Here is a 27802-nt window from a genome sequence, read left to right as displayed (position 1 = left end):
TCTTTCGTGAAACAATCACAGGAATTAAGACGATCAGTGAGATAGCAAACACATGTGCACAATGCATTTGTACATATTTATACGGCGCGCGACATCTCGACTCGAGTCAATCCACTCTGTGCAGTTCTGGATGTGACGTCAACGCTGCGGTTCGCTGAAGTCAACTTTTTTAAGGGGCGGGGCATAGCAAGTTGTGAAAAGCATGAGAAATGTTCGAAATATTGGTCTAATTATCCCATTTTTCATAAAAAAAAAAACATGGGTGATTTCTTCACTGGGAAGGTCAAGTTAATATATAAATAACCAGAAAGTTTTGGGTGTCATGGGACCTTTAAGTATATGTGTAGACAGAACCCCTCCTCGTGTTTAGTGGGAAATCGAAGGGGTGCGTTGTGATGTTTTTTTAGTTAGGTTAATAAATCATTTTATTTCCCCTCTTATGGAACCACGGTACCTTCCCAGCACTTGCAGACTCGGTTCGCTGGCCACAGCGTGCCACTGTCCACCCACTGTCTACAGAGACTCGTTTTTCCGAGGCAAAATCTCCACGTTCGCTGTTCCAGTTCCTTCTCGGCTTCCCCAAATGTACGCAGTGTGGCTGCACCATCATTCACCTTCCCCAAACACACGTGGAGTGGGCGGGCCTCGCTGGTTCCTGGCCGAGGCCCCGGCCAGAAAGGGCGGACCCATGAGAGCCCCATCCAATCAGGGCGGACAGTGACGTCAGTTTTGACCAAGGCCCTGCCTCGCTGAAGGAGGTCAATGGACAACGAAGGGACCCTCTGAGACGCACGTTCATTGGAGTTCAGTCAAAAGGCTCAGTTCAGTCCTGCATTCGCTGGGGCGTTCGTTGGGGTTTTGCTGGAGTCTTGAGTTCGGTGTACGAGGATTGCAGACTGAGGGCTTTTTCACGAGTCTGTGGGTGGTGGTGCATGGCCGTTCTTCGTTGGTGGAGCGATCCATCTGGCCAATTCCGATAACGACCGAGGACACCCGACCTCGACCGGGTCTCTCGCTGGGTCCTGTCCGCGACCCTGATGCCCACCCTGGGACTCCGCTCTGCTTCACTTGGGTTCCTCCGCGGACACGAGCCCCACGCATGTGACTGCTGGCTGAGCTGCACGACCATTGGCAGGTGCCGCACCACGGAGCACCCCCTCCCTCCAACGTGCAGGTACCCAGCTGAGCCGCGACCCCAGCGCGTCTCTCTCCCTGGCTGTGAGGTTCCTTGGAATTCACCTGGGTTTTATTTTTGTCTGTGTGTGTGGCACCATCTGCTAAGTACAACTGCATAAGTGTTTTCGATCATTGTAAATCTCCTGTATATCTGTGATAAGCTTGCTCTGTGTCCTTCTTGCTGTAAATAAAACAATTGTAGAAATGCTCCCAGTTAGTTTCCGTCCTTTCTTTCATTGGTCCAGCATGTTTCGGATCTGAGTTTTTAGCCGGGTTATTGTTCCCATTAATCTGCTCATCTGAGCCGGCACGGCTTTGGCAGTTCCGCTCGACTGCACCCAAACCGGAGTTGGTAATCGGTAGTTGGAACTCTACCGCAGTCGGTAGAGTGACCTGGTTCGAGCAAGACGTTCGCCTTCCCCAAACCCCGGTAGAGGACACCGCGTGGTTAATTAGGTAAATTGGTTCTCGACAAAAAGACCCTACACTACGCGGTGGAGGTATTGGCGTCCACAGTCGGTTAAGCGACCCGCCGCCTCACGGAGTTATCAGTGAGCGACGGTCTACAATTCCGGGAGTCTGGTGGGAGACGACGTAACTTCCCCCACCTCGCGGTCGTTCTCGCCACCGGTCCCCAGCCCGCAACAATATATCTCTTATCATCAAATGCTCCCAATGCTTTATTTATTTGTTCTGAATATATCTGATGCTTATAACTTCAAATACTATTAATCTTCCTCTACCCTTCTTTCTTTAAAACTAAACAATCATAATAATGCTTGAAATTTATAGTCTGATTACATTCTTCTTTATCCCTTTCAACTTTTTATCACTTTTAGAACCACTATACTTGTAAGCATAAGACTTTGCTATTAAATAAGAACTATCTTTTCGAAGCATCAGAATCAGAGATACTTGTTTGCTTTAGCATACGTATCTTTTTGAACAGACAAGTGATTGTCCTCTTCTTTTAGCTTTCTCCATCATAAACAGTATATATACATCAGAAATTAATGAGAGATTGTTTCGTCATCTTCAGCAAAGGACTCCAAGCTAGACTACGAGCTGTATAATAAAAACATGGCCGAATCCATACAAATTTGTATGACATACATTTCTGAATGCTTCAAATACATCAGCTAATAACATGACATCAGTCTTCAGATACAAATCATGATATTCATCAATATTTTTTACGTTAATTTTGCCCAGATATTTTATGCATGTTGAGTCTTCATCACTGATATGAGTTTTATTCAGCTCATTGTGGAACCTTTCCTTTAAAGGGAGTTGTGTTTCCTCAAATCATCCACAGTTGTCCACATAGTCAAATGGGTAAACACCTTTCGTGATAACAGCTCAACTGTGCAAATTGATGGATAATTTTTTTTTTATTTGATAAATTGATAAATTCTTGATGAAAGCATAATGTGAATTTTCCTCTGAACTATAGTACAGAAGGTTACTGTGCATTTCATCATTTTTATAGTTATTTGAAATTTATATTATTTGAACTTTGTTTGTATCTGTTTGTCCACACACATTAATGGAGAGATTGTTCATTTTCTCAAAGTTGGAGATATCCTTTACCTTCATTGGAAATTCTAATCCTTTAACATTTAAAGTATTTTCATATTTTTTTAGAATGCCATATTCGTTCCGGTTTCCATTGAAAGGGGTGTAAGTGAGCAAGAACAGCCTCGAGGAAGCATTTGTTGTCATTGTTTTGAACATTAACAACTGCTTCTTAAAAGTTTCATTACTCTTGGCAAATCAATATAGGAAGAAGCTTTCAGAGGATCCAATTTCAAGATGTGTATATCTCAGAAATTATTTTCCCAATGTTAAACCCACTTCCTTCTGTGTTGTCATCAACATCTATTTCATAACTCTGATGTTTATCATAAACATTACAATCTTGGAAACGTTGAAATGAAATGAGGGTTTGTTCTCATATAAGGTGTTTCTTCTTTCAACTGGTGTTGGCTTAGCAGTTAGGATGGTGGCTTGAGATCCTAGGGTCCTCAGTTCAAGCCCTGTTTTCTGCTGAATTAACACCAAGGGGTTGACTCAGCCCGTCATCCTTCCAAGGTCGGTAAAATGAGCACCAGTATACTGGTAATAGGGGCACTGCATCAGCGGCATATCCGCACCCCTAACCAATGATGCAACCATCAGCCAAAAGGTTGGTATTGGTGTGGTGCAAACATGATGAGCCGAATGGCCTCCTCCTGTGTATAATTTCCTTGTAAAACTCATTTCTTTCATCGTCTTCTTTTATCAAATATAATTTTCCTCCCATATCGACTTTAATGGTATTAAATTCCCTCAGGCTCTTGTTAAAGTTTCAACAGCGGAACAAACTTTCACAATTGCTTCAGCTACCGATTTTGGTTCTGGCTCTTTAAACCTAAAAATTATGATTTTTATATGATTTTTAAGTGCCCCATCAGTTTTTTCAATAATAAACCTGGCTGTATCTTCTGAGGTTTTTTTTTTTATATTTGCATGATTGAAGACGTCTCTTATAACTATGTTTTAACAAGTAATTTGAGCATACATCACAATGTTCTTTTACTTGCTCCACTGGTTGGATTAGTTGAAATATATTGAGTGTGTATTTGCATGATTGTAAGTGTTTGTTGTAATATTTGTAGTCGTTATTGCAAACATCGCAATGAGTTATCTTCACCATATTTATATAACAAAAAAGATAATTTTCTCGGAACTATTTATATATACACTTTGGTGTTTAAAATAAAATTTTCTTGGTGAAATCTTCTGATATATGTTGTATTTTTGTGTTAAGAATAAAATTTTGTTCATATTTCAAAATGACTTCAAAAAGGCTACCAATAAATATTTGTTGGGGTTGTAGTTTATTAAAACACCTTTCCTTATAACTTTCATCACCATCGAGAATGTTGATAAATAATATGTTGGGATTTGGTGCTTGGGCTAAATATCTTTGTTGAGTTGAGACAAAATGATCAACCTCCCTCAGTGTTTTGCTCTGAGCTCCTCTTGAACCACATATTATTTTAAAATTGTAGTAAATGATATTTCCATTGTTTTCTTGACATCAATTAAATCTTTTTAAATCTCTCGCTCTGTGTGCTTTATTTACGGTTGTTTTGGTTATTTCTTCGATTATACCTTTTTGACACTGTCCACATTCATTATGTTTCCCATTTAAATACCAAGGTTGTGATTTTCTCCACTCTTTGGTTTGGTTTTGCTTGGCTCTATACTTTTCCAGAGTTTTGAGGTCTTTATATCAAATTAGTTTTGCTTAAACTGATTTTTTAATGGATGAGATGTCTGAAATACATCGTTTTAAATATAAAGTTTTATAGCACAAGGGAGTATTATTCATAGGTAGGAATGTAAAGGGAAGGAATCTGAGGGTAGAGGATGGGTGGTCAGAGGTAAAATAAAATAGGGGGGGGGACTTATTGATGCATGGTCAAGGCTCATGGAAGAGCTTGGTCCCAGAAACAATTTACTGCAGAGAAGCTGGTGCAGGATGAGTGGAAGAGGTGGGGGAGAAGGAGAAGTTGGTGCCAGAGATCTGTTTGTGAGAAAAATTTTTTACTCCTTTTTATGATGGGGTCAAATAGTTTTCCCCTGAGTTAACATTAAAGTCAAAGGGGGAAATAGGATAGTCCCAGAACCAACAAAATTCCCCAACTCAAACCACAATAAGAGAATGATGCTTCATTTTAAGATAATATTTAATGATCAAAGATGATCCAATCATTCTCATTTATAGGAATATATCATTTGGAATTACATTTTTCTTCCCCTCGACTAAAGCTGTACATGCAGAATGTCATGATTGACATCTTCAAGGCCTGCTTGTGTTCCTTTAGCAGGATTAGGATAAATTAAACATGCAGAGACGTCTTTCGATAAAAGATTCACATCAAGAGATAAAAAGTAAAAATAAAGAAGTAAAGGAAAAGATAAAATTGACAGTTTTCAAACAACGTACAATAAATGAAATGCAGAGTTTAAATGAATGTAAAACAACCATCATCATTGTGGGAGCTTTAAAATTACAGGAATGGCTGCCAGTTCTGAATTTCTCTTTTATCATTTTGATTTTTTTATTATCTTTGTAAAGGTGATGCTATAACAGTCAAACAGCATGCGTATCCATATGCTGTAGGAAAACCACATTGGGTGATACAAGTATTTTTGCATGCAAGTGTTTCTCAAATATTTTCGTGCATCATGAACACAGAATGCCATACTATTGTGTTGTTGGATGTAGTAAGGGCCCATAAGGGGGGGGGGGTGAAGTTTGCACTTATTTTGTTTTTCAAAGATAAGGATCAACAACAAGTCGATTGACGGGATAAGTAGAGGGTTCAACGGCTAAGAATTTGTTGTCGTATGTTGGACAGTTTAGACTGGGATGCCTTTGAAAGATCAAGTTTTCCGATAACATTTTGGTTTTGAATTGAATGAAAGACTGACAAACAGATCCTGTCATCCCTGATGTGTTTTAAACAATTCAATGTTCACAAATGTTACGCATGAGGACAGACGGTCAAACGCAGTGACTATTAAAGTCAGTCGAGTTGTATCTGCTTTGTGTGAATGAAATGATGACATTCTTCCATTTCAGACATTGACATTTATGACATTGGTTATTTTTTGATGCCTTGACCTCTGCACCCTGCGAGTTGAGTGTTACATTGATAGTCAAATTCCAAAATGACAGAAACTTGAAGCAAAATACCAAACTTTAGACTCACTCCCCCCCCCCAACCCAAACTCTACTTCAAATGAAAAGTTATCTTTAGAAGAATTTCTTTTCATTTGGAAGCATCCAAAAATACTCATTTGCATATTGTGGGATTGCAGCAGTGGCCTTGCTGGATGCCGAAGTTCCGTTATCTTAAATGTAGGTCTCGTTGGAATTCCACCATTTCCTCCAAACGAAAGTTCTGGGTGGAAAGATTCCTCTGAGACACTTATTATAAAACAAGCAAGCAAGTAACTAAGTAAGTAAAGAAATCAACCAAAAATTTAGAAATTTTCAGGCTTTTCTTTGTTTCAGATATCTTCCTTCTTAAATTTATGCGAAGAGCTCAGCATATTCTGAGATTGGATTCTTTTGTAAAGCTTTTAAGTGAACATGGATGGACAATGATCTAAAACTTGAGAAACAAACAACAAAAACAACGCAATTCAGAAACCGATAGTTTGTTGAGAACAGCGAGCCAATCTAAGTAGTAGAGACCAACATATTACCATACTGGCAAGAAGCTTTCAGCGTCATCATCAATGTGAGCGTTGGTGTGGCCGGACCCTTTACAGAGCGTCGGTGTGGCCGAAGCAGTTTCTTGGCACGGATTATGCTGGGTGGATTGCCATTACCTTCCCAACAGTCATTCGGGGCAGGAACTTGGAATTTGTTCGATCAGGATAACAGTGATAACTCACCTCTTGTTCACGAGGGACAAGATGGGATCTTTAACGTGTATTAACTAATGCTGGCAGACAGGAAGGCTTGATGTCCATCCAAGGGATGAATGGTTTGTGACGCAACTCCCTTGCCCACGAAATACAAAACTGACAGTTTATAGTTGGGTCAACAATAAAACCCAGATGAGATGGCTCAAAGGCAAGTGTATTACCTTTGCACAATGGGTTACGATAACATTGTTCTTGGTCAATTTGATTGCCTTATCTTAGTTTCATTGTAAACCTTTATCAGTGACCTGAGAAGGAAGCAGGAAGCAGGAAGCAGTTTTGTTTTTCATTCGTTTTCTTGTGTTTTTATGGGAGGTTGAGAGTGGGGGAGGGAGGAGGGGGTGAGGGGAATTTCTCAGCATTGCACAAAATGTTTCCCCATTTTATCCACAATTTCAAACCAAAAATGTATTCTACAGGAACAACTATAATTAGTATTGTTAAAGAAATTCATATTTTGTTCAAGCTTGACAAATCGATGAGTGTTGTGTGGTGCTGATCAAGAGCCCAGTAAGGCATACTGTTACAGGATTTAATATTACCTGTAAAGTGTTTCCCTTGTATTTGTATACAAGCTGTAATTTATGCTACCGTGACAAGCACAGGTTCATCTGTGGAATTGAAACGTGACGCTTTAACATATCAATGCCTTGCTTTAGTGAAAGGTTTAAATAGGTCAAACCCAAACAAGAGTTTTCAAAAATCAGCATCAACTGTATATTTCTTATTTTTCTTTTTTAAAATACCATCGCTGATCCTCGAAATTGCTTACAAATGCCCTCCTCCCAATCAAAGCTCGCCAAAGTGCCATGGCCATAGGAGCGACACAGCTTCTCTGCGCACAGAAAGTGACGGGCTCATTGCGAGCGGTACAGGCGGATTGTGTTCTGCACCTCCCGTCGACACAGAGGACAAATGCACAAACTGCCAGCACACTGCATGCAGCAGCATACGTGGCCACAGGGCAGGAAGACGAGCTCGGTCTGAAATGGCAAAATGTGCACAGTGTATCAGAAAATGGAAAATTAGTTTTTCAACAGATCATTTCACCAAGAAGACATGCAAGGTGTCACTGTTAGATCACACACACACGTGCAGGAGAGGAGTCGTGAGTAAAAGATGTGGAAATATCCTAGGAAATGGTGCCAAAATTAACTACTTCACAACTGACAAGACTCAAGGAGGAGACACCACAATAATTAAAGTCCACCAGCCAATGAGAGCTAATGGGTCCCCAGAACAGCCATCTGAGGGACAACACACTCATCGATGCAATGCAAGATGGTGGAGAACTGTGAAACTTCAAAAGCATCGAGATTTGTTCTTTCATCTTCAGCACACCATCCATCTCATGGGATTGTTAACTTTTTTTGTTAACTATCCCTACCTAACACAACCCTCAAACTTGTAGGTTACTGTGTTCCCCTCTTGTAGGGGTTACAACCCTCTAACTTGTAGGTTACTTCTCTTTCCTGTTCCTTCATTCCCCTCTTGTTCAGTCTAAATGTGGCCACATTTTGCCCACTGTACATTCATTACCTTTCTTTTTTACCCTCTGTAATCACAATCTTTCATGAGTATCAGTTTTGTCTGAAATTTTAAAAAAATGTTTATCAAGTGCCTCATTTTGAAAATAAAAAGCAGTAAAATAACTGTAAAACAACTGTACCTCACGGTCTAAGCAGACCACACACTCTGATCGGCTCAACATAGTTGAGCTAATGTCAGTCTCTAGGGGCGCAGAGGGAATAATGGCTGTGGTCGCATGTGGATCAAGGTTATCCTCAGGTGGTGCTGTTGGCATTTTGTGGGATGAGGGAGGTGGAGAAATCTTGCTGGCAGGAGGAGTCAAAGTCATGACAGGAGATTCTGGATGATCTTGATTGTCAAAACCAGCCTCTGATAATACAAGGAGAAAGGAAATAGAACGTTAACACGTGGTATCATTTATTTATTTATCAACACCATTGCATATGAACGTGGAGAAAAGGGAAGACTGACATGAAGCAGACAGACATGAAAGCATTTTGCCACTTGGTGCATTTCCATTTTTACTTCAAAAATGGCCAACAAGAGAGTTGAATCATCCAGGGTTTTAAAAACTACCGATTAATCACTTCAGGAGCCATTTGACCACTCACCTTTCCCTTCTTGAGGCTTTACCTTTTGAGTGTGCAATAAAATAAATAATTTTAACCTCGAAAATGTTTTGTAATGTTATTAAGAATACTAAAGGATAATGCTTGCACGTTTATAATAATGTCTTCATTGTTCATGAATTCCCAATGGTGTGTCAGATTAAAAATTATTCCAAAGGTACAAAAGCTGCCCACCATAAGTCATACTCGAGAATCAGTAGGTACTTGCATACTACAAGAATAGGTATAAAAAGTCCTCAGGAAACACAGCCCCCGATCGTGCCTTCCAATGGGATGTGTACATTTTATATTGAAATAACAAGAAATAAAGCAATCAGAGATTGCAAGCCCTCGCCAAAACTTGTTTTGTGTGGTGATTGTGTCGTTTTGTGTGGTGTTTGTGTACTGGTGTGTTCCGTAATTAATGAGACATAAATAGAACGGCCACTTTATAGCTGCTGGCAGTGATGACCGGGAACCAAGAAGTCCCGCTTTGACACAACCCCACTTTGATCAGTCACCTGACCCTGGCCCATGACATTTATTGTCATGGTCTATTATTAAATTCAACTTAGAATGTGATTAAAATAAATTCAATTAAAATAAAATAGAACACCAAATCGGTACAAGTCCTGCATGAGAATCATCAGAAGGAACCCAAACAAGCAAAAAAGCAAATATGAAGTCATCAGGAGGAACCTGGATGGGATTTGGGTTTCAGCTGCGACTCCTCGACACTCAAACGCATTCAGGCACAGCCAAATGAGCCTTATTTAAAAATAAAATAAAATAAAAACAGATCAAAAAAAAATTCTGGCTGCCCAAACCATGTGTCTGATCAGGTTGAAATTTAAAACATATACTCCCCATCACATCACTGGTGGAGGAGTTGCTCTCTTCATCAAAGACTCCATTCCTCACTCTCCATGCACTGCCCTCACTCCCCCACACCCCCAGGAATACGTCTGGCTACAGCTTCCCTCCACTCCCACCTCATGTTTATATGTGTACTGTACCGTTCACCAAACAGTGAAGACTCCATTTACACTTTACTCTCCGAAAACATGGACCAACTTCTATCTTCTCATCCAAACTCTCTCTTCGACTCCACTTTATGTGGCGACTCCAATTGTCATCATGCCAGTTGGCTTGGTGTGGGTACCTGTCTCACCTGTCATGGCACCTCAGCAAAAGCTTTCTGCGACTCGTTGGGACTGACTCAATCGGTCAATTTCCCAACCTGGATCTCAACAATGGTACTCCATCTCTTCTGGATCTGATTTTGACAAATTTCCCTGAAAATATATGTTCTTCCTTTGCTCCAATCGGTTCTTCTGACCACATCCTTGTCAAAGTGGACATCTCTCTGGCTATTATCAGAGAAGCAGCTCACCGCCGTCGAGTCTGGCATTTCACTCAAGCCGACTGGCAGGGTCTCCAAGCAGCCATCAAACTTATAGACTGGTCTCCTATCACTACTTTCTCCAACATCAACTCATCCTGGGAATTCATTGAAAGAAACTTGCTCTCCCTTGTGCACAGATTTATCCCCTCTCGTCTTCAGTTGTCCTCTCCTTCCTCCCGCCCATGGTTAACTGAAGCTTGTAGCGAGGCAGGTGTCCTGAAACAACTTGCCTTTGCCTCATGGAAAGCAAACCCAACTGAGGGTAATCTCAGTTCCTTCCATAAAGCTCGGAACAAGTGTGTATCTACCATCAGGAGAGCAAGAAAACAACATCTTTCTCATCTCAAGTCTGAACTCTCAAACGTCTCTCCCTCCTCAAAATCCTGGTGGCATCTAATCAAATCTGTTTCTGGTGTATGTTCCCCCTCCATCCCCTCCCTTACCTCAAATGGCCGCATTGCTGATACCGCACGTGAAAAGGCTGAATGCATAAACTCCGTGTTTGCATCAAAATCTTGTGTCCAAAACCCATCGCTTTCTGTACCCACCTTACCCAGTCGCACCCAACTGTCCTGGGACTGCGTCCTTTTGTCCTGACAAGGTGGAGAGCTTGCTGTCAAACCTCGACTTAGATTCTGCAACCGGTCCAGACGGCATCAGTCCGCGTGTCTGAAAAAACTGCTCCTCTGCTCTTGCTCACCCTCTCTCTGTTCTATTCTATTCATTCATTTGCTCAAGGTCATCTGCTTGGAAATCAGCAAACATTACTGCCCTGCATAAAAAGGTGCAAAAACAGATCCCTGCAACGACAGACCAATCAGCCTTGTCCCAATCATCAGCAAGGTTATGGAATCCATCATCGCTTCAGACATTAAATCCTTCCTCTTCTCCAATGGCCTGATTTCCGATCATCAATTTGGTTTTAGACCAGGTCACTACACCCTGGATATGCTGCTTCTGCTCTCCCAACAATGGATGGAGGTCCTCAATGCCGGACATTAAATCAGAGCCGTATCCCTGGACATATCACGTGCTTTTGACACGGTCTGGCACCCTGCCCCGCTCACCAAACTGTCTTCCTAAGGGATCCAAGGCCATCTCCTCTCATGGCTCACAGACTTCCTCTCCTGTCGCAGCTAACGTGTGGCCCTCGATGGAGTTCTTTCATCCCCTCTTCCTGTCCAGGCTGGAGTCCCTCAAGGTAGCGTTCTGGGCCCTGTTCTTTTTCTGGTTTTCATCAATGATCTCTCCGACTCTGGAAAATCCTCTTTATCTCTTGCTGATGACTCCACCCTCAGCCTTACCATCGGTCATCCCTCAGACCGGCTGTCAAGCAGCAGTTTCTTCACTCTCTGCAGACCTGGATAAAATCACAAACTGGTCCAACACGTGGAACATGTCTTTCAATCCGGACAAATCTCACACTCTCACAATGTCTCTCCGAAAGGACTGTTTGGAACCCCCCCCCCACCCCCCATCGACTTTCTCAACAATCCTCTGGAAAAAGTCCTTTCATTCAAGCTTCTGGGTCTATCTGCCATGATCTTTCCTGGGAAAGCCACATTCCTAACTGGGAATCCTCCATCATGCAAAGTCCTTCCTCAGCCCACCTGAGCTCTTGACCTCATACAAAGCTTTTGACCGCAGCCTGATGGAGTACTGCTCTCCCCTCTGGGCTAGTGCTCCTGCCCTCTCACCTTTCTCGGCTTCACGCTGTGGAAACCAAGGCATTTCGGATCATTGGTATCTCCCACGATGAGGCTGAGTCGTTCGGCCTCTCACTCTCTCACCGCAGGCAGGTCGGTGGTCTTTCTGTCTTCTACCGTTTCCTCTCCGGTCTCGCCCCCCCTACTCTGTCTGCGGTTTGTCCCCACCATATTTCTGCACGGCGCTCAAGGTCCGCCAACAACCCCTTCTGGTAAAACTACCAAAATCACGAATCACTGCTCACCTTCACTCTTTCATTCCTATTTTTTCCCGCCTTTGGGATAAACTCCCTCACTTTGTTCAATCCTATTCTTCCCTCCAGGCTTTCAAAACAGCTATTCATCACCACCTGTTATTGTCCCCCATCCAAAACCTCGATCTTTTCCGCCCTCCATTAATCCACCCCAAACCCACCTCCTTCAAATTCCCTGCTTTCCTTACTGAAAATCCCTGTAATGGCCATCTTGTATACCCCATGTTCCCCGCCCCATAGATCTCATGTCTCTGTTTTCCATTGTTTTGCCCTTACCACTCCCACCCCTCTTGTCTCGTTCCCCCCCCCCCCACTTGCTGTGCGTTTTGTGTTAGCTCTCATACGAGCCTAAAGGCCCAGTCACCCACCTTGACGTTTTAGCCAGCAATGGTAACGTATCAAAATGTATGTAAAACGCTGGCTTACGCTGAACTTTTGATGTTTTTTTTAAAGATTCGGACATTCATAACGAGTTGGTCGTATGCATAACATATTAGTAATGGACACAAATTTTCGTTGTCTTATGCATAACTTATACCAACGAATGCTTAGCCTGTTGTCGACGTTCACAACCTATGCCCAACGATAGTCTAAATTATGCATAGCGCACTGCACGTATTGCCGACGATCACATGGCGTAGCCTATTAAAAGGCTGCCGCACAATGATTCAAATCATAACCGCCGGAGAAATGGAAGTGTCAACATCACATTCACATCTTGGCAATCTTGCCAGCGTATGCTGACCTCTGAAAAATGCATCTAAAACGCTGGCGCACATCGAATACGGTATGGGTAAGTTTGGTATATTGAATAGAACGCTAAAGTACGCTATCATACGTCGTATTAAGTGGAGTACCTCTTGAAATTTTAAACGTGTTAAAAATTTTACGACGTATTTGCCGTATGCTTCACATGTTCCGCATGCGATGGGAATAAGTTGTACGCACGATATGCGATCGTTGGCACACGTCAACAAAAGTTACTTGAAAGTTACTCATAAGTCGAAACACATGGAAGTAATGGTTAGATTCAGTGTTCCAGACTCCCTGGTTTTTTTTTTTTCTTCGGTATGACGGTGATGTTGACACTTCGATTTCTAGTGCGGTTATAATATAATATAATATAATATAATTAATAGGCTGCCGCTCAACGATTTAAAGCATAACCGCACTAGAAATCGAAGTGTCAACATGACCATCATACCGAAGAAAAAAGAAAAAAAAACAGGGAGTCTGGAACACTGAATCTAACCATTACCTTGACGTGTTTCGACTTATGAGTAACTTACAAGTAACGTGTGTGGAAGTGTGTCAACGATTGCATAACGTGCCTACAACACGTTACTCATAGGTTAGAAATAAGTTGCGGGTACGCCAATCATTACCTCGACATGTTTCGACTTACGATTAACTTACAAGTAACGTGTGTCGACGTGTGTCAACGATCGCATAACGTGCCTACACCTTATGGCCAGCGTAGCAGAACTTGAGTCATACGCTGGCATAAGTCGTAAAATTTCAAGCATGCTAAAATTTGAGGACAACCGCAAAGTACAACGATGAAAGCCAGTGTACTACGACGTATGGCAGTGTTTTTCAGCGTGCTCTCAATGTTTCCAAAACTTACCCATAACATATTCAACGTGTGCCAGCGTTTTAGACAAATTTTTCAAAAATCGGCATAAGCTGGCTAAAACGTCAAGGTGTGAATGGGCCTTAAAGAAGGTATACAAAAAGAAAAACAATAAAATTAAAAACAACCTCCTCGATCATAATTTTGAAGTTGCACGTCAATTAATGAAGCGCTTCAAGAGAAATAATTTTTTTTTAAGATATTTGCTCAATCCAATATAGCTGCCAAACCATGTTCTGTATGTGACATCAATTATTTGTGAATACCCTGGTATCCCCAAGGCTTGGGGAACATTTTCATGAAGTTTCCCCTCAATCTGTCCAGCCATTATAGAGATTTCTTTATAGGTTTTAGGGGAAATCCAATGTGGCTGCCAAACTATGTGACCTATGAGGTCATATATGTGAACGTTTTGTTCCTCATAGATAGGTGGTTATACGTGTAAAGTTTATCCTCAATCTGTCCAGCCATTATAGAGAAGATTTTTTTATGTGTTTTAGGGTAAATCCAATGTGGCTGCCAAACTATGTGAGCTATGAGGTCATATGTGTGAACGTTTTGTTCCTCATAGATAGGTGGTCATACGTGTAAAGTTTCACCTCGATCTGTTCAGCCATTTCAGAGAAGAAGACTTTGAAGGTTAAAAAAAAAACAACTACGGCTGCTGAATCAAGTGTTCAATGACATCAATTGTTTTTGCTATGGACCATTTTATCCTGAGATGACCCCCAAAAATGTTCATACTGATTGGATGTAGCATACTACATATGCAATTATGATGTCATAATGAAAGCACCTATGATATCAAAAAAAAATCACACTTATTCCCCACAAGGAGTATTGCTTTGTGCCAAGTTTCAATTTTTTCCTTGGTGTGGTTTCAGAGGTCCAAAGTTTTTCTGTTTTTACAACATGGCTGCCACACCACATGACTTATGATGTCATAACCATCATTAAAACATTCTACATGAGTAGTCGCTCCTAAATTTTGTCTCAATGGTGGTGAAAATTTTGTTTCAATCTGACAAGCGGCTGCAGAGAAAAACACTAAAGTTCTGTGCGGACAAACAAACAAACAAATGAAAAATCGTGCTTAGCACGACACTTGGCGAATTAGTTGACCTTTCCGTGTGGTGGTCCAAGCTGTAATGTCATGGAATGTGTGGTGTTTATTTGTTCGTACATTAATAAAATGACGCGACGTCACAAATAACAATTATCAGGTGCGCGTTGTCATGGTAACGGCAGCAGATTGAAAATTTTCACAACTCATTTAAAGCCACCATGTGACATTCAACAACTTATCATCGGTGCTTGTTACCTTCATTCTGATCATAGAAAATATTTGAAAATACTTAGGAACATTGCTTTTCAACCAGCTTTACGATCCCGTTATCAGGTTTGAAATATGTTGTAAAACAAAAATATGTATTTTATATGTGTGTTTTTCATGTTTTGGGTGACCCTGACCTTGATCTTGGGTGAATTTCGATCAAACTTTGTACACATGTTAATATTACATACATAAATAGACAGTATAAGTTTCAATATAATAAGTGCAAAACTGTTTGAGAAATAGCCGTGTAATTCACAAAATTCCCCATCGGTTTATAATGGGCGATAATATAAAGTGATGCAGAATCCAGATCCTGATCTTGAACATCACCAAAAGTTACGTATCCTTTTGCACTGTGGATTTCTATCAGCTGTTAAAATTTCATCCAAATCGGTGAAGAATTGTGACCTGTAGAACGAATAGAATTTTTTAAAAATCACGCCAATAGCTAAAAACGTTGACGTCATACACTTGCGCAAACTGTGCACAATTTGTACTAACATGCATTTTAAAACATTTAGATATTCCATTGAAGTTTGTTTTGGCGTCAACAGGAAGTCACTACGACTTCCGGTTACTGAGTTATGTTCAAAAGCTTGTTTCACCTTTTTTTGACGTAACATCGTGACGTTAAGTGCGATTATGACGTGATTTGATCCCAGACTATTTCAGCAAGATTGGCTATCACGTGTTAAAATTTGAGAACGATTGCTTCAGTAGTTTCGGCTGCACACAAGCGTAAATCTTTTTTAAAAATGACGTCAATAGGCAAAACTTTGATGTCATACGCTTGCGAAAACTATGCGTAATTTGTAATAAGATGCATTTAGTAATCATTTAGATATTTGAATGAAGTTTAATTTGGCGTCAACCGGAAGTCGCTGCGACTTCCGGTCACTGAGTTATGTCCAAAAATGTGTTTTCACGTTGTGTGACGTCACGTCGTGACGCTTAGTCCGATTAAGACGGGGTTTGGACGATGACCGTCTCAGGTGGATTGCCTATCAGGTGTAAAAAATTAAGAATGACTGGTCCAGCTGTTTGGGCTGTAGACGACCGGACAAACAAACACACAAACCAACAAATGGAACAGACCAACATATTGACAAAATCGAAGATTTCGCCAAGTAACAAAATGACAGACAAACGGATCCAAATGCAATACCCTCTTCTCTGGTGAAGGTAACAAACTAACTAAATAAATATGTACATCGTGGAGATGGTAAAGGGTATATAAATAAATAATGCTTTCTGAAAGCACCTACAATCCTACACTATTATTTCCTGTAAAATATTTATTTATTTTAATTGCCAAAATTCCAAATTTGCTCTGATCCCAAAATCATTTAATGTGCCTCATGCCCAGATGTTTCTGCATGCATGGGCCAAATGTGCAAAAAAAAAAGTGTTGTCATTTTTTTCCAGAAAGTTCCTACATATGCTCCGGACACACTGACAGGACACAAAATATAAGCCTCCAGCTGGGCTGACTCCCGGTTTGGGAATAACAGTGACCTGAGTATAGGTTTCTTCTCTCACTTAGCTTTGGAAGCGAGATTTCATTGCAAAGCCAAGCATATGCTTCCAGATTTGTCTGTCACTGTTGATTGTTCGCACTATTGTTCGTGCCATGTGCTCATTGCCATGTTTTCTTATGTGCATGTTTGGTTACTTTGATCTTGTGTGCTCTGTCTTGACTGCTCCTTCATAAATCCTTACCAATAACCCCTTACCCTCGCACCCTTTCGTTGTTCTTTCCTCCAGGCGCCTCTTACGATCTCTATTCCCATTCTCGTTTTAACTCCCTCCTTCGACTCTCAAAATAAACAAAATCCCTCTTACCCCATTTCATGCTTCTTTGTTGGATTCATGTCAATCTCTGTTCGTTTTGGCCACATATCCGGCAGCATCTGAAACCTCATTGAACTTCTCGCCAACCTCTTCCCTCACCCTTCCATAAAGCACACTCATCCTTTTCATCCTCACTCCTATCCACTTCTTTCTTCTAAAATTAAAATCATTACGCATTTCTCTCTTTCCAGTTCATTCCTTAAGTCATTAAGTAACAAAATTAATTCTTTTTTCCAATCAACCCACCTATTTCTTTTCCTCATCTCCTCACATCGATCAACTATACTCTTAAATTATGTGCGTGTTCTCATCGCTTCTCCACGTCTCTCCGCATACCCCTGTCCCCCCTCCTCTTCACCACAATGTACCCCCGCGCCCTCTCCACATACCCCCATGCCCCACTCGTGCCCTTTCCACATCCCAATCCCCCTCATGCCCTCTACATTCTCAAGACTTTCCCACACACTGCAAGCTGCGCCTTATCCTCAGTCCCTACCTGCATGGACCTCAAACATCTGAGGCCTCTACCCCGACCTCTGTTTAATCCTCCCTTCAGGGTTTCAAGATAGCTGTTCACCTTCTCAGGTCATCCCCATACATAACCATCTTTCCAGGTTATTGTGTTTTCTCTCCTCTTTCTCAACCCACCTTTGCATTTATTTGTTCCATTGCTATTTCGTCCCGTTTTCCATTCCTCTTCTTTCAGCCCCTTTTTGTTGTGTTTGAGCTTGTATCCAGTTCGCCATCCCCTCTGTATCTTCTACCCAACCACACCCCCATTTCCCCTTACTCTCTCATTTTTTTTCTCCAAATGTTTCTCTGTTGTGTCCCTTCACCCTTCTGTTGGTGTGTTTCCCCATTTTATACTTTGTTCTCACTGTTAATTTCTGTTCTTTTCTGTTCTGTGTTCTCGCTCTTCCACAAGCCTCAACTTTATATACAGAAAATATAAAAATAAAATAAAAGGTAGTGTTCAAGCACTCATCCATTCCAGGTTCCGTAAAGTTTTGAGTTTAAGACACATTCAAGGAAAGGTGCACCCCCATTTTTTACCCTTACTTGATGGGAAAAAAATATGGGGGCATTTTCCTATCATACTCCCACTGCCCACGAAATAGTCTCCAAGAATTTATCGGTAAGAATTTTGCGCTCCTGACATTTATTGTTGTGCTGTCACATGATGCGAACAAATAGGGGGAAACGGAAGAATTTTTTTTGTCTCTGATACTTGCTTCGTTTATTTTGGGATAGATTGAAAAGAAGAAAGAAGATGGAAATAGAGAATGATAGTGGGAGGGGTTTTCTTCTTTTCATTTCAAGACATTCTTTCTTGTTATTTGGTATCCTTGAAAAGGGTTGTTGGGTGGGTAAAGCAGTAAAGCTAAACCCCCCAGGAACTCCTCATCATCGGTCTCATCGAATACTGTGTGAAGTTCCTCATCTGAATCTGAATAAAGGAGGTCGGCGTTGCTGTCGTCGGTCTCTGAGGTGCTTCCGAAATCGCCCTCCCACAGCACATTGTCTTCCATGCCAGCCAAGCTGTTGGACCACTTCAGGAAGGCGCGACGGATGATCTCTGCTGGCAAGTTGTCCCAAACTTTGAGGATCCACAAACAAATGGTTGGCAAATCTACCTTCTGCATCCGTCCTCCCATGGTGTACGACTTCTCCCCCTCCATCATCCAGTCTGCCCTGCACCGCCACAGGCTGTCCTTGAAAGGCTTGTTGACTGAGACGTAAAGAGGCTGGAGAAGCGATGTCATCTGGCCAGGAATCATCATGAGATCGGTATTGGATCATTGCAGGGTCACCTCCGTGCAGTTCGTCTTATTACAGTGGAACGCTTGGAGGATGAGAAGACCTCGACGCTGTGTGAGACCTCCTACTCTCTTCTTCCAGACGTGATGTAGCCAGTCGTTGATGAGGTCAACATCCATCCAGGCCTTGGGGTGGACCCGCATGATGATGCCAGGTGGGAACTTCTCTTTTGGAAGAGTCTTCCGCTTGAAGATGACGTACGGCAGCAGCTTTTCTCCATCAGCAGTGCAGCCCAGTATAACTGTGATTCGGTCCTTCTCGTGCTGTCGTCATGACGCTCATGCTCTTGAAACCTTCAGCTGCTATGGTTACGCTCCGAGGGATGTCAAAGGTGAGAAGTGTTTGGTCCACGTTGCCAATCCTGGAGAGTGGGTTGTCAGACTGGTGGTGCAGCTTGATGACATACTGCATAAAATTCGTAGTCTTCGCCTCCAAGTCGTTAGGAAAGCACTGTGCGATGTGGGTACGCTAGCAGAAGGACAGTCCATGCCAAGACATGAAGCGGCACGCCCATGAAATGCTTGCCTTTAAGTCTACGATTCCAGCCCTGTCATCAACGACCCTGGCTTTTAGTCGAAGTGCCATCTTTGAAATTGCGTGCTCCTCCATCCTCTTCTCTCGAACCAAAAATTAAAACACACAAAATGATTCCACACAGAAAATATTGATGAATGTGTCAGTCAAAAGTGCAAGAGTGCACTTGGCACTACATGGACGAGGCCGGAGTTTTCCGTGCACAAGCACGGTGGAATCGCAGAGCAGAGCTGCGCTATACGCGAGTTCCATTGCTCAAAATTTCTTCAGCCTGTTTACAAGGCCCCAACCTTAAACATGAAAAAAGTGCACCTTATACTCGAAACTTAACGGTATATTTCATGGAGTTACTCAGAGTGCAGCAGGGAGGAATTCTTACCTTTGATGTGCTTGACAGCTCCATCAATAAGGGAAATTTGTACGTCCTTTTTATAAATGCCAATCTGAAAGAAGAACGTGCTGATGTTATTCCACAAAGCCACCTTGAAGGAAATATTAAAATTTTATCAACAAACTATCTCAAGAAAAGACTTGTGTTTTGTGTTTAACCCATTAATTGATCCTATTTGAGAGCAGAGTGATTGTGAAGGTGCCAGTAACATAACTCACCGCTCCAAGCTGCTGGGGAAGCAAAGTGGCGAGGCTGCAAAGTGTGATATTATGACGTGCAAGCACAGGTGCTAACTCAGAAAGGCCTAAGTGAATTAGAAGTTCCTGTAAGGCATCCTCTTGTGTGCTCTCCTGATACCAACACACACCAACACTCATTTTCAAGTTTACTCAGAGAGTTAACAACTCAAATTAAATGTTGATGATGCTGCTTTCCATGTGTCTGAATATTTTTTTGTGTCATGCGAATTATTGTTTAATAAATTCCTGGTACTTTTGACAACAAAATGTTATAACCAGAGGGTTGCGATCGGAGATTGCTGATGAGTCCCGTTACTGGTACAGTATAACCAATTCATAATATTTGCCAATTGGTAGCACTTCCATTTCTGGCTCATAGTGAAAACAAATGTATTTTTTTTTTCTTTCTTCCAAAAAGCGGGACACCATGGACGCCAAGACAAACCACTTAATGCCTCCCTCCAAGAAAGTTAAAAAATAATTGAATAATGGAAAAATAAAATAATTAAAAACCTAAATCATTGGAAATTGAAAATATTTAAATAGAAAATTAAATAATGGCAAGATTGAAAAATTAAATAATGGAAAAATTATTCCTAAAAAAGGCAGGACACCGCAGGCACCATGCTTCCCTCCGGTAACCATAATAATGAGTTCACTTACAAGGAACAATCGCAAGAGGTGGCCATTAGGCCCATCAAATCGTGTGCTATGGTTGATTGTCCGTGCTCTATTCTTTTTAAATGCTGAGCATCAGGTAAGGGAGCAGCACGTACCATTTTTAAAGTCTTTGGTATGACTCGGCCAGGGTTCGAACCACTGACTGCCCAGACTCAGAGCAGATGTTCCAACCATTAAGCCACAGAATCTGGTACTTTTACCTCTGTGCAGAGACAATGGAAAAAGGTTAGCTGCGTCATGTTAACCGAGATAATAAACATTGTGTCCTAATGTCCTTTCGCTATGAGCCCTGAATAACGTTTTGTGCTGCAGAATGCTTCATGGTTCCCACTGGTGAGAACCGAGCATGCAGGCACATCTGGCTTAACAAGAGCATTGTTATTACATGGCAAGTGACTGTCACTGTTATATACAGTGACAACCCACCTGTAGTTTCAGTGAAAGGGGCTTCGAGTCCAGCAACCGTTGATACTGCACCAGCCAGAAGTCCATGTTCTCAGCAACACGTTGCCGATCCATCTCAAGCTGTGGGGATCACCAGCTTAGAAATCACCACCAACATGAAGAAATTTCAAACACTACTCTGGATTCTGAACATGAATCGTTTAAAATTTTCACCACCAAAAAAATTAAGAAAGTGCCATCTGCGGCCATTACAGTACAGCTTAAAAGGACAAATGGGGAGAAGCATATATTAACTTTGCATGCCCAAGTGCTTTTCTCGAATGCAGAACCAGGACCAGTTGTTTTGTCATGTCCTTTACGGATTCTGTTTTCAGGAAAATTCTCAGTTGCAGTCAAATGTGAAGTCAAAATTGGTGTTTGCGATAATTGGGAGACCACTGCAGATATTGATACAGTTGGGTAAAAGTACCAGAGCCTCTTGCAGCACTTCCTCGCGTCGCTCTTTATCTTTCAGTAGCCTCTGCAATAGCTCCGACAGTGCGAGTCGCTCGCCGATCAGCACGTTCTATAGTAATAAATAAATAAAAATGAAATAAATCACACAATAACAATCAACTTCGAACATTGTTTGGGCTAAGCTTGTGATTCAGCACATTTTATTAATCATGGCTAATAATGCTTAATTGAAAAGAGAAGATATTGCTCAATGTTATAAAAACCGAGGAAAAAATAAATAGAACATAGACTGTAATCAAATGGCAAAATTAAGACTTTCTGTGATGATCAATGCTCGTTGTCGGGAATTGGAGTGACATTCAGAGTTACGGATATGGCAGCACTGCCTGTGCACCTGCGCAAGTTCCGCATTCGTTTCCTTCCTTTCCATTTCGAGCTTTGACAGCTGTATAAGCTGTCTCTCCACCAGCATGATCTGCATGAGAGGCAAGTTTAATTGATCACATTATCTTGTGTTAAGGGAAGCAGTGGAACTTTGCAACAAATGATAAATGACCGTTTCTTCACACAGTACCCTGGATATTTGGACACTTGTAACTTCCACAAAGGAGTGCATTACAAATCATGTCGAGATAATCAAAACTCATATACATTTGAGGATGGTGAGGACATGGTAATTACACCTCAGACGCAGCTTCCAATCTGGCTCTTCCTCACGTCACTGTCATATACGAGTATTAGCCGTCTTAAGAATTTTTATTTTAAATTTATTGAAAAGTTAATTTAAGGAAAATTACCATGTCACAACAGATTTGTTGGTAAAAACTCAGACGGCTCATGCTTGCCCTTCAGGAGAGCAATCTGACCGCTGTGATATAAGGTGGTGCTAAGTCCATGCTTTTCACTGTGTTGACTATAAAAGGTAGTACCATACAAAAAATCCCCATAACTTCAAAAATAGATAAAACAACTCAAGCCATAAACCTTGTTAAAGTTGAAAAAGTAACATGTTCACCCAGATGAGCTGCATGTATACTCTTTTTGTCCTTTGCCTGTGTGTGAGGAATATATTCTTCAATGCAAAGTTTCCCTGCTCACCTGCTCACGAAGTTTCGAGTGCCATGTGTCCTTTTGCAGTTGCAGGGCTTCAAATGCCTTTTTCTGCACCTCCTCCTATATTCATGCACACAAGAGGACAATTTTTGTTAAGGGAATGCCTTCACAGAAATGGAGCTTCCCCGAACCGCGGTGGGTTCTGTCGTCTACGTGTTCTCATGACCCCGAGAGCAGTATCACTGGTATTATCACTTTTTCAATGGCAGAAGGGTCGCCGACGCTGGAAAGGTCAAGGAGTAGCAACTACTACCTGGCCAACCCACAATGGCAAGTGTGGAGAAGATGGCAATTCCCCTCAATATGACATCAACCAGAAAAAAAGGCCTGAAGACCCCTGCTGCTCTCAAATTATACTGACTTCAGGAGTGATCATGTTCAGGAGACAGCAAAGGGTGTTGTGGTAACTCAAATTTTTCTTTACATTGTAATAATATCTCTACTAATAAATGTCAGTGTGTGCGTGTGCGTGTGCGTGTGCATGTGCATGTGTGTGTGTGTGTGTGTGTGTGTGTACGTGTGTGTCAGTGTGTGTGTGTGTGTGTGTGTGTGTGTGGTCGTGTGAGTGTGTGCGTGTCTCAGTGTGCGTGTCTGTCAGTGTATGTGTGTCTCCACCATAACTCCAAAACCATGAAACCTTGCAGCCTGAAACTTTGCATGCACAATAAGGGAACTCCAAGAAAGTGCAGGAGTGAAAATTGTGTTTGGGTAATTAAAACACCCCTTTTAAAGATAATTAACGGTCTTTTTTAATTATATCCTTCATCAGACGCATCCTCAGCTATCTCACTCTGAATGGGGTCAGAAGGCGCATGCTGGGTGACCTCGCCGAGTTCTTAACGTCAGGTCATGTATGGGAGCATGCACCGGAGCAGCGTGTCGCTGCGTCCACTTTCCTGCGGTACTCCAGAGGCCTCTGTCTGGCCATCCCCCAGGCAGATGCTTGGCTCATCCCCATCTCCATGAAATGCCAATCAACTTGGTGCAGCCACGAGGCATGTGGTCGGCCCATTAGCCTCCTCCACTCATGAGGCTCCCTTGCTGAGAGAATCTGGTGAGCAGGATCAGCGTCAGGAAAACTAGCCACACGTCCATATCGCCACAGCTGACACTCACGGACTATACAGGAAACAAATCTTATCTGAGTCTCTCAGCAACCGCTCATTGGACACAAAGTCTGACCAGCGATGGCCAAGGATTCTCCGAAGAGGTCTCGTACCGAAGGAGTTAAGTCTCCGTCTCAGATTCCTGGTTAGTCGAAGTCTCACATCCATAGAGCAAGACTGAAAGCACCAAGGACCTGAAGACTCAGACTTTAGTCCTCCCGCACAGATACCGACAGCGCCACACCCCATGCTCCAGTAAATCCATGACTCCCTCGGCTTGACCCAGATGTCAATTGACCTCAAGCTCACAGCCAGCGGAGACATGAATATAACTGCCAAGGTAAGTGAATCTCTCCGTGACATGAACATCCTCACCACAAACAGGTACAGACAGGACAGCAGCATCCAAGATGTCAATGAAAGCCTGGATCTTATTTTTGACCCAGGAAACTGGTAATCCCAGCAGCTCCAACTGCTGATTCAGCACATCGAGGGCACACAAAAGGATATCCAGAGTCTCTGTTAAGATGACTGCATCATCTGCGAAATCAAGGTCAGAGATCTTGACATTCCCAAACCATGCACCGCAGCTTCATCTCTCTGACATCCTCCAAGGAATCCTGTCCATACAAGTGCTGAAAAGTGTGAGAGTCAATTCACACCCCTGACAAACTCCAGTAACGATTGGAAATAAGTCAGAGATGGCAATATTTGCCCATTCTTCTGTACAAAACTGTTCAAGCTCAATCAAGTTGCGTGGGGAGCGTTGATGGACAGCAATCTTCAAGTCAAGTCACAGATTTTCATTTCGATTTAGGTTGGGGCTCTGACTGGGCCACTCAAAGACATTTATCTTTTTGTTCCTTAACCACTCCAGGTGTAGCTTTGGCGTGTGCTTCGGGTCGTCGTCATGTTGAAAGGTGAACTTCCATCCCGATTTCAGCTTTCTTGCAGGTGGCAGCAGGTTTTCCTCAGTCCATTTTCCCTTCTATCCTGACAAGTGCCCCAGTCCCTGCTGATGAGAAACATCCCCATAACATGATGTTGCCACCACCATGCTTCACAGTAGGGATGGTGTTCTTTGTGTTGTGTTGGGTATTCACCAAATGTAACGCTTTGCATTTAGGTTAAAAAGTTCCATCTTGGTTTCGCCAGACCACAAAACGTTTTGCCACATGGCTTCAGAATCTCCGGAGTGTTTTTTTTCATATCTCAAACGGGACTCAAGGTGAGCTTTTTTGAGTCATGGCTTCCTTCTTGCCAGACGACAGTTCAGGCCAGACTTGTGGAGCGCTTGGGATATTGTTGTTACATGTACACAGTGACCAGTCTTTGCCATAAAGGTCTGTAGCTCTTTCAAAGATGCCATTGGCCTCTTGATGGCCTCTATTCTGATCAGTCTCCTCCTTGCTTGGTCATCCTGTTTGGAGGGACGGCCTGATCTAGGCAGGGTCCTGGTGGTACCATAAATCTTCCACTTCTTAACGATTGTTTTGACTGTGCTCCATGGGATATTCAAGACTTATGAAATATTTTTATACCCATCCCCTCATCTGTGGTCAAGTGATTCTCATCCTGCTTACAGGGGAATTCGTGCATTGCATTCCTCCAAGACCGTGCCTCGGTGTACTGCAATTAGAGCGGAGGGTGGTGGGCTCTTGAAGGAGGAGAATCCAGGACTGGATTTGATGTTTTTATAACTGGATTTTAACTTCTGCAACCCAATCTCCAACAAACGCAGTGTAGCACGGACCTTAGCAGCTCAGTCATGGATGCTGCCATCTTCCAAAGCCGAGGCAATTAAAGAAATCAGACTAGTTAGAGAAGTCCTGTTCAAAAATGGGTACAAGGGGATACTCCCCACCTTGGAAGAACCAAAAAGGACAGAACAGAAGGAGCCAAACACACTTATGCACTGTGTACTGCCATACTACCAGGGCCTTTCTGAAAGGATTGGCAGGATAGTATGTGGTGCACGGAATGTCGAAGCCCACAAGTCTCTTCGCACCATCTGTAATGTCATCTCAAAACTAAAGGACCCAATACCAACTGGTGATAAATCTGGAGTAGTTTACCATTCATCATGCAAATACTGCGACCAATTCTACATTGGTGAAACTGGAAGAAATTTGAAACAACGACTAGATGAACATGATAGATCAATTAGGCTTAGAAAAGTGACCCAGTCAGCCATAGCACATCATTGCGTGCAATCTGGCCACAAATTTGATTTTGATGGGACCTGTGTCCTCGACACTACATCCAACAAACGACAGGTTGATTTTGGAAGTGTGGAACGTGAAGAGCTGGGAGGGTGGTCTAACTGGGGAGACGGTGGAAATACCCACACAATACACACCTCCAATGATAATGGCGAGAACTGGATGGTGCAAATGGCTGGATAAGGTGAGCAACAATGAACACTCAATCCCAAACACCACATCCACATGTGCAGAACACCCAACGAAAACCCCAACACCGCAACAACTAACACATCATCATGCCCAACCCGGACACGAAACCAGCCATGTTCATGCTCCGGAAACACAAACACAAAAAACAACAACAAGCGCACACATGTGCTCACCCACACACATACAACACCAGATCACGTGCAAGTAAAAACAAAAAAAGAGCAGAGCACCTCTTCAATGATGTGATTTGACGTTTGTTTTTTGCTTTTGCAAAATAATAATAATAATAATCATAATAAAAGCACTCCTCCATTTGACCTCAAACACCAGCACGTGACCGGAAATGAGCGGTCGTATCGAAATAAAAACCGGACACGTGCCGAGGCTCATTGTCGATTGTGCCTGATGAAGCCGGCTGTGAAGCCGGCGAAACGTTACCCTGAGACTGGGTCTGCTCTCGCTTTTTTGTTCAAATTGGTGTTGATCTAGTTTTTTACTTTTGGTTGGAAGGGCCTTCTTCTTCTTTAAAAAAAAAATATATATATATATATATATATATTGTATATGCAAAAGAAAAATGGGAAACAGACAGTAAGAAAAGATATTGAGGCTGTCAAGCTATTTGACCTTCTGCAAGATGTCTGCAACAGCTTGGGCCTGAAATTCCAGATGGCTGCTCATTGCAACCTGCAGTTCTGTGTCTTCACTCTGCAGGCTGAAATGAATAAGAAGATTTTATGAAACCCCAAACTTCAATTAAAATATACCCCAAACTTATAGTAAGTAAAATTAAAGAATGCAATTCCAAAAAAAAAAAATCCATAACAATACATATTATGGCAAATAAGAATCACAATAAGATAGGAGGAAGAAAAAAATACAAACAGGATAAAGTTAAAAAGAGAAAGTCCAGTGTGGTTTAGGAGGGGTTTAGAGGGGCGGCTGATGGTGGTCCTGCCCGGGTATTTTTGAATAAAGCAGACTGTACGGCAATGCCCTAATTGACTTCTTACATCAGGCTCCCACCTTACTGTTGTATTCAGAAAATCAAGGACAGGATTGTATCGTGGGATGCTGAGCTCCAATATCAGGGGTGGTACCCTCATTATTAGGGCTAGTGGAAAGAAAGGAAGCTACAAAAGCCCACGTGATTGTAAAACTGGCTGTTTTCCTGGACATGATGCTCTCCCCAGCCTGCTTGCATGCCGCCAAGACCTGTCTTGAAGCTGAAAGGTTGCTGGTCCAAAGAGTTGGCCAATACAAAGTGGAGACGACCAAAAGGACTGCATTTTATGTCAGTTGGCCACTTCGGCCTGAGGCAGTCCAAGACCTGTATTCTCAGCAACCCTGTTCTGTGAATTTTGTTAAACCTCTGGTTTCATTTGTTGTTGATGTCAATGAGTCAACGTGTGAACAGAAAGTAGAGTGGGGCATCTCCCTGGGGCCTAAAGCTGGTCCAATGGTAGCTGTATCTCAGTTCCGGAATCAAAAGTGCAGGATGAGAACTCTGTAGCACTATAAGATAGCACTGATGGTGAGGTGCACCATGGATTTCTCCAGAGATGTCTAATTGCGGTTCCGAGTGGTTAGAGGGCCAAGTGATTGGCTCCAAAATGGTGCTGGACCAGGATGTCCAGATTTGCCACCGAGCAGAAAAACTAT

The 27802-nt window shown here is 42.3% G+C and overlaps 1 protein-coding gene across 7 annotated transcripts in view; it reads right to left on the bottom strand.

Annotated features, from left to right (window-relative positions):
* Window positions 1–4892: 4892 nt before the first annotated feature.
* LRSAM1 (leucine rich repeat and sterile alpha motif containing 1) overlaps window positions 4893–27802 on the bottom strand; it is a 153001-nt gene continuing 130091 nt past the window's right edge. For all 7 annotated transcript variants that reach the window (XM_085853534.1, XM_085853536.1, XM_085853535.1 and 4 more), the window contains 9 exons: window positions 26768–26855; window positions 22606–22680; window positions 21902–21982; window positions 21521–21616; window positions 21073–21171; window positions 19945–20076; window positions 19715–19778; window positions 8330–8559; window positions 4893–7643 (listed from right to left, as the gene is read on the bottom strand). In XM_085853534.1, coding sequence (XP_085709660.1) covers window positions 7518–7643; window positions 8330–8559; window positions 19715–19778; window positions 19945–20076; window positions 21073–21171; window positions 21521–21616; window positions 21902–21982; window positions 22606–22680; window positions 26768–26855 — 991 coding nt within the window. In that variant the 3' untranslated portion in view covers window positions 4893–7517. The remainder of the gene's footprint in view (window positions 7644–8329; window positions 8560–19714; window positions 19779–19944; window positions 20077–21072; window positions 21172–21520; window positions 21617–21901; window positions 21983–22605; window positions 22681–26767; window positions 26856–27802) is intronic.

Source organism: Eptatretus burgeri, chromosome 14 (genome assembly GCF_056783735.1).
Source record: "Eptatretus burgeri isolate ZD-2024b chromosome 14, Ebu_testis_v1, whole genome shotgun sequence".
Classification (NCBI taxonomy): Eukaryota; Metazoa; Chordata; class Myxini; order Myxiniformes; family Myxinidae; genus Eptatretus; species Eptatretus burgeri.
The sequence above is the reverse complement of the archived record's forward strand: the minus strand, read 5'-3'. Positions and strand labels throughout refer to the sequence as shown.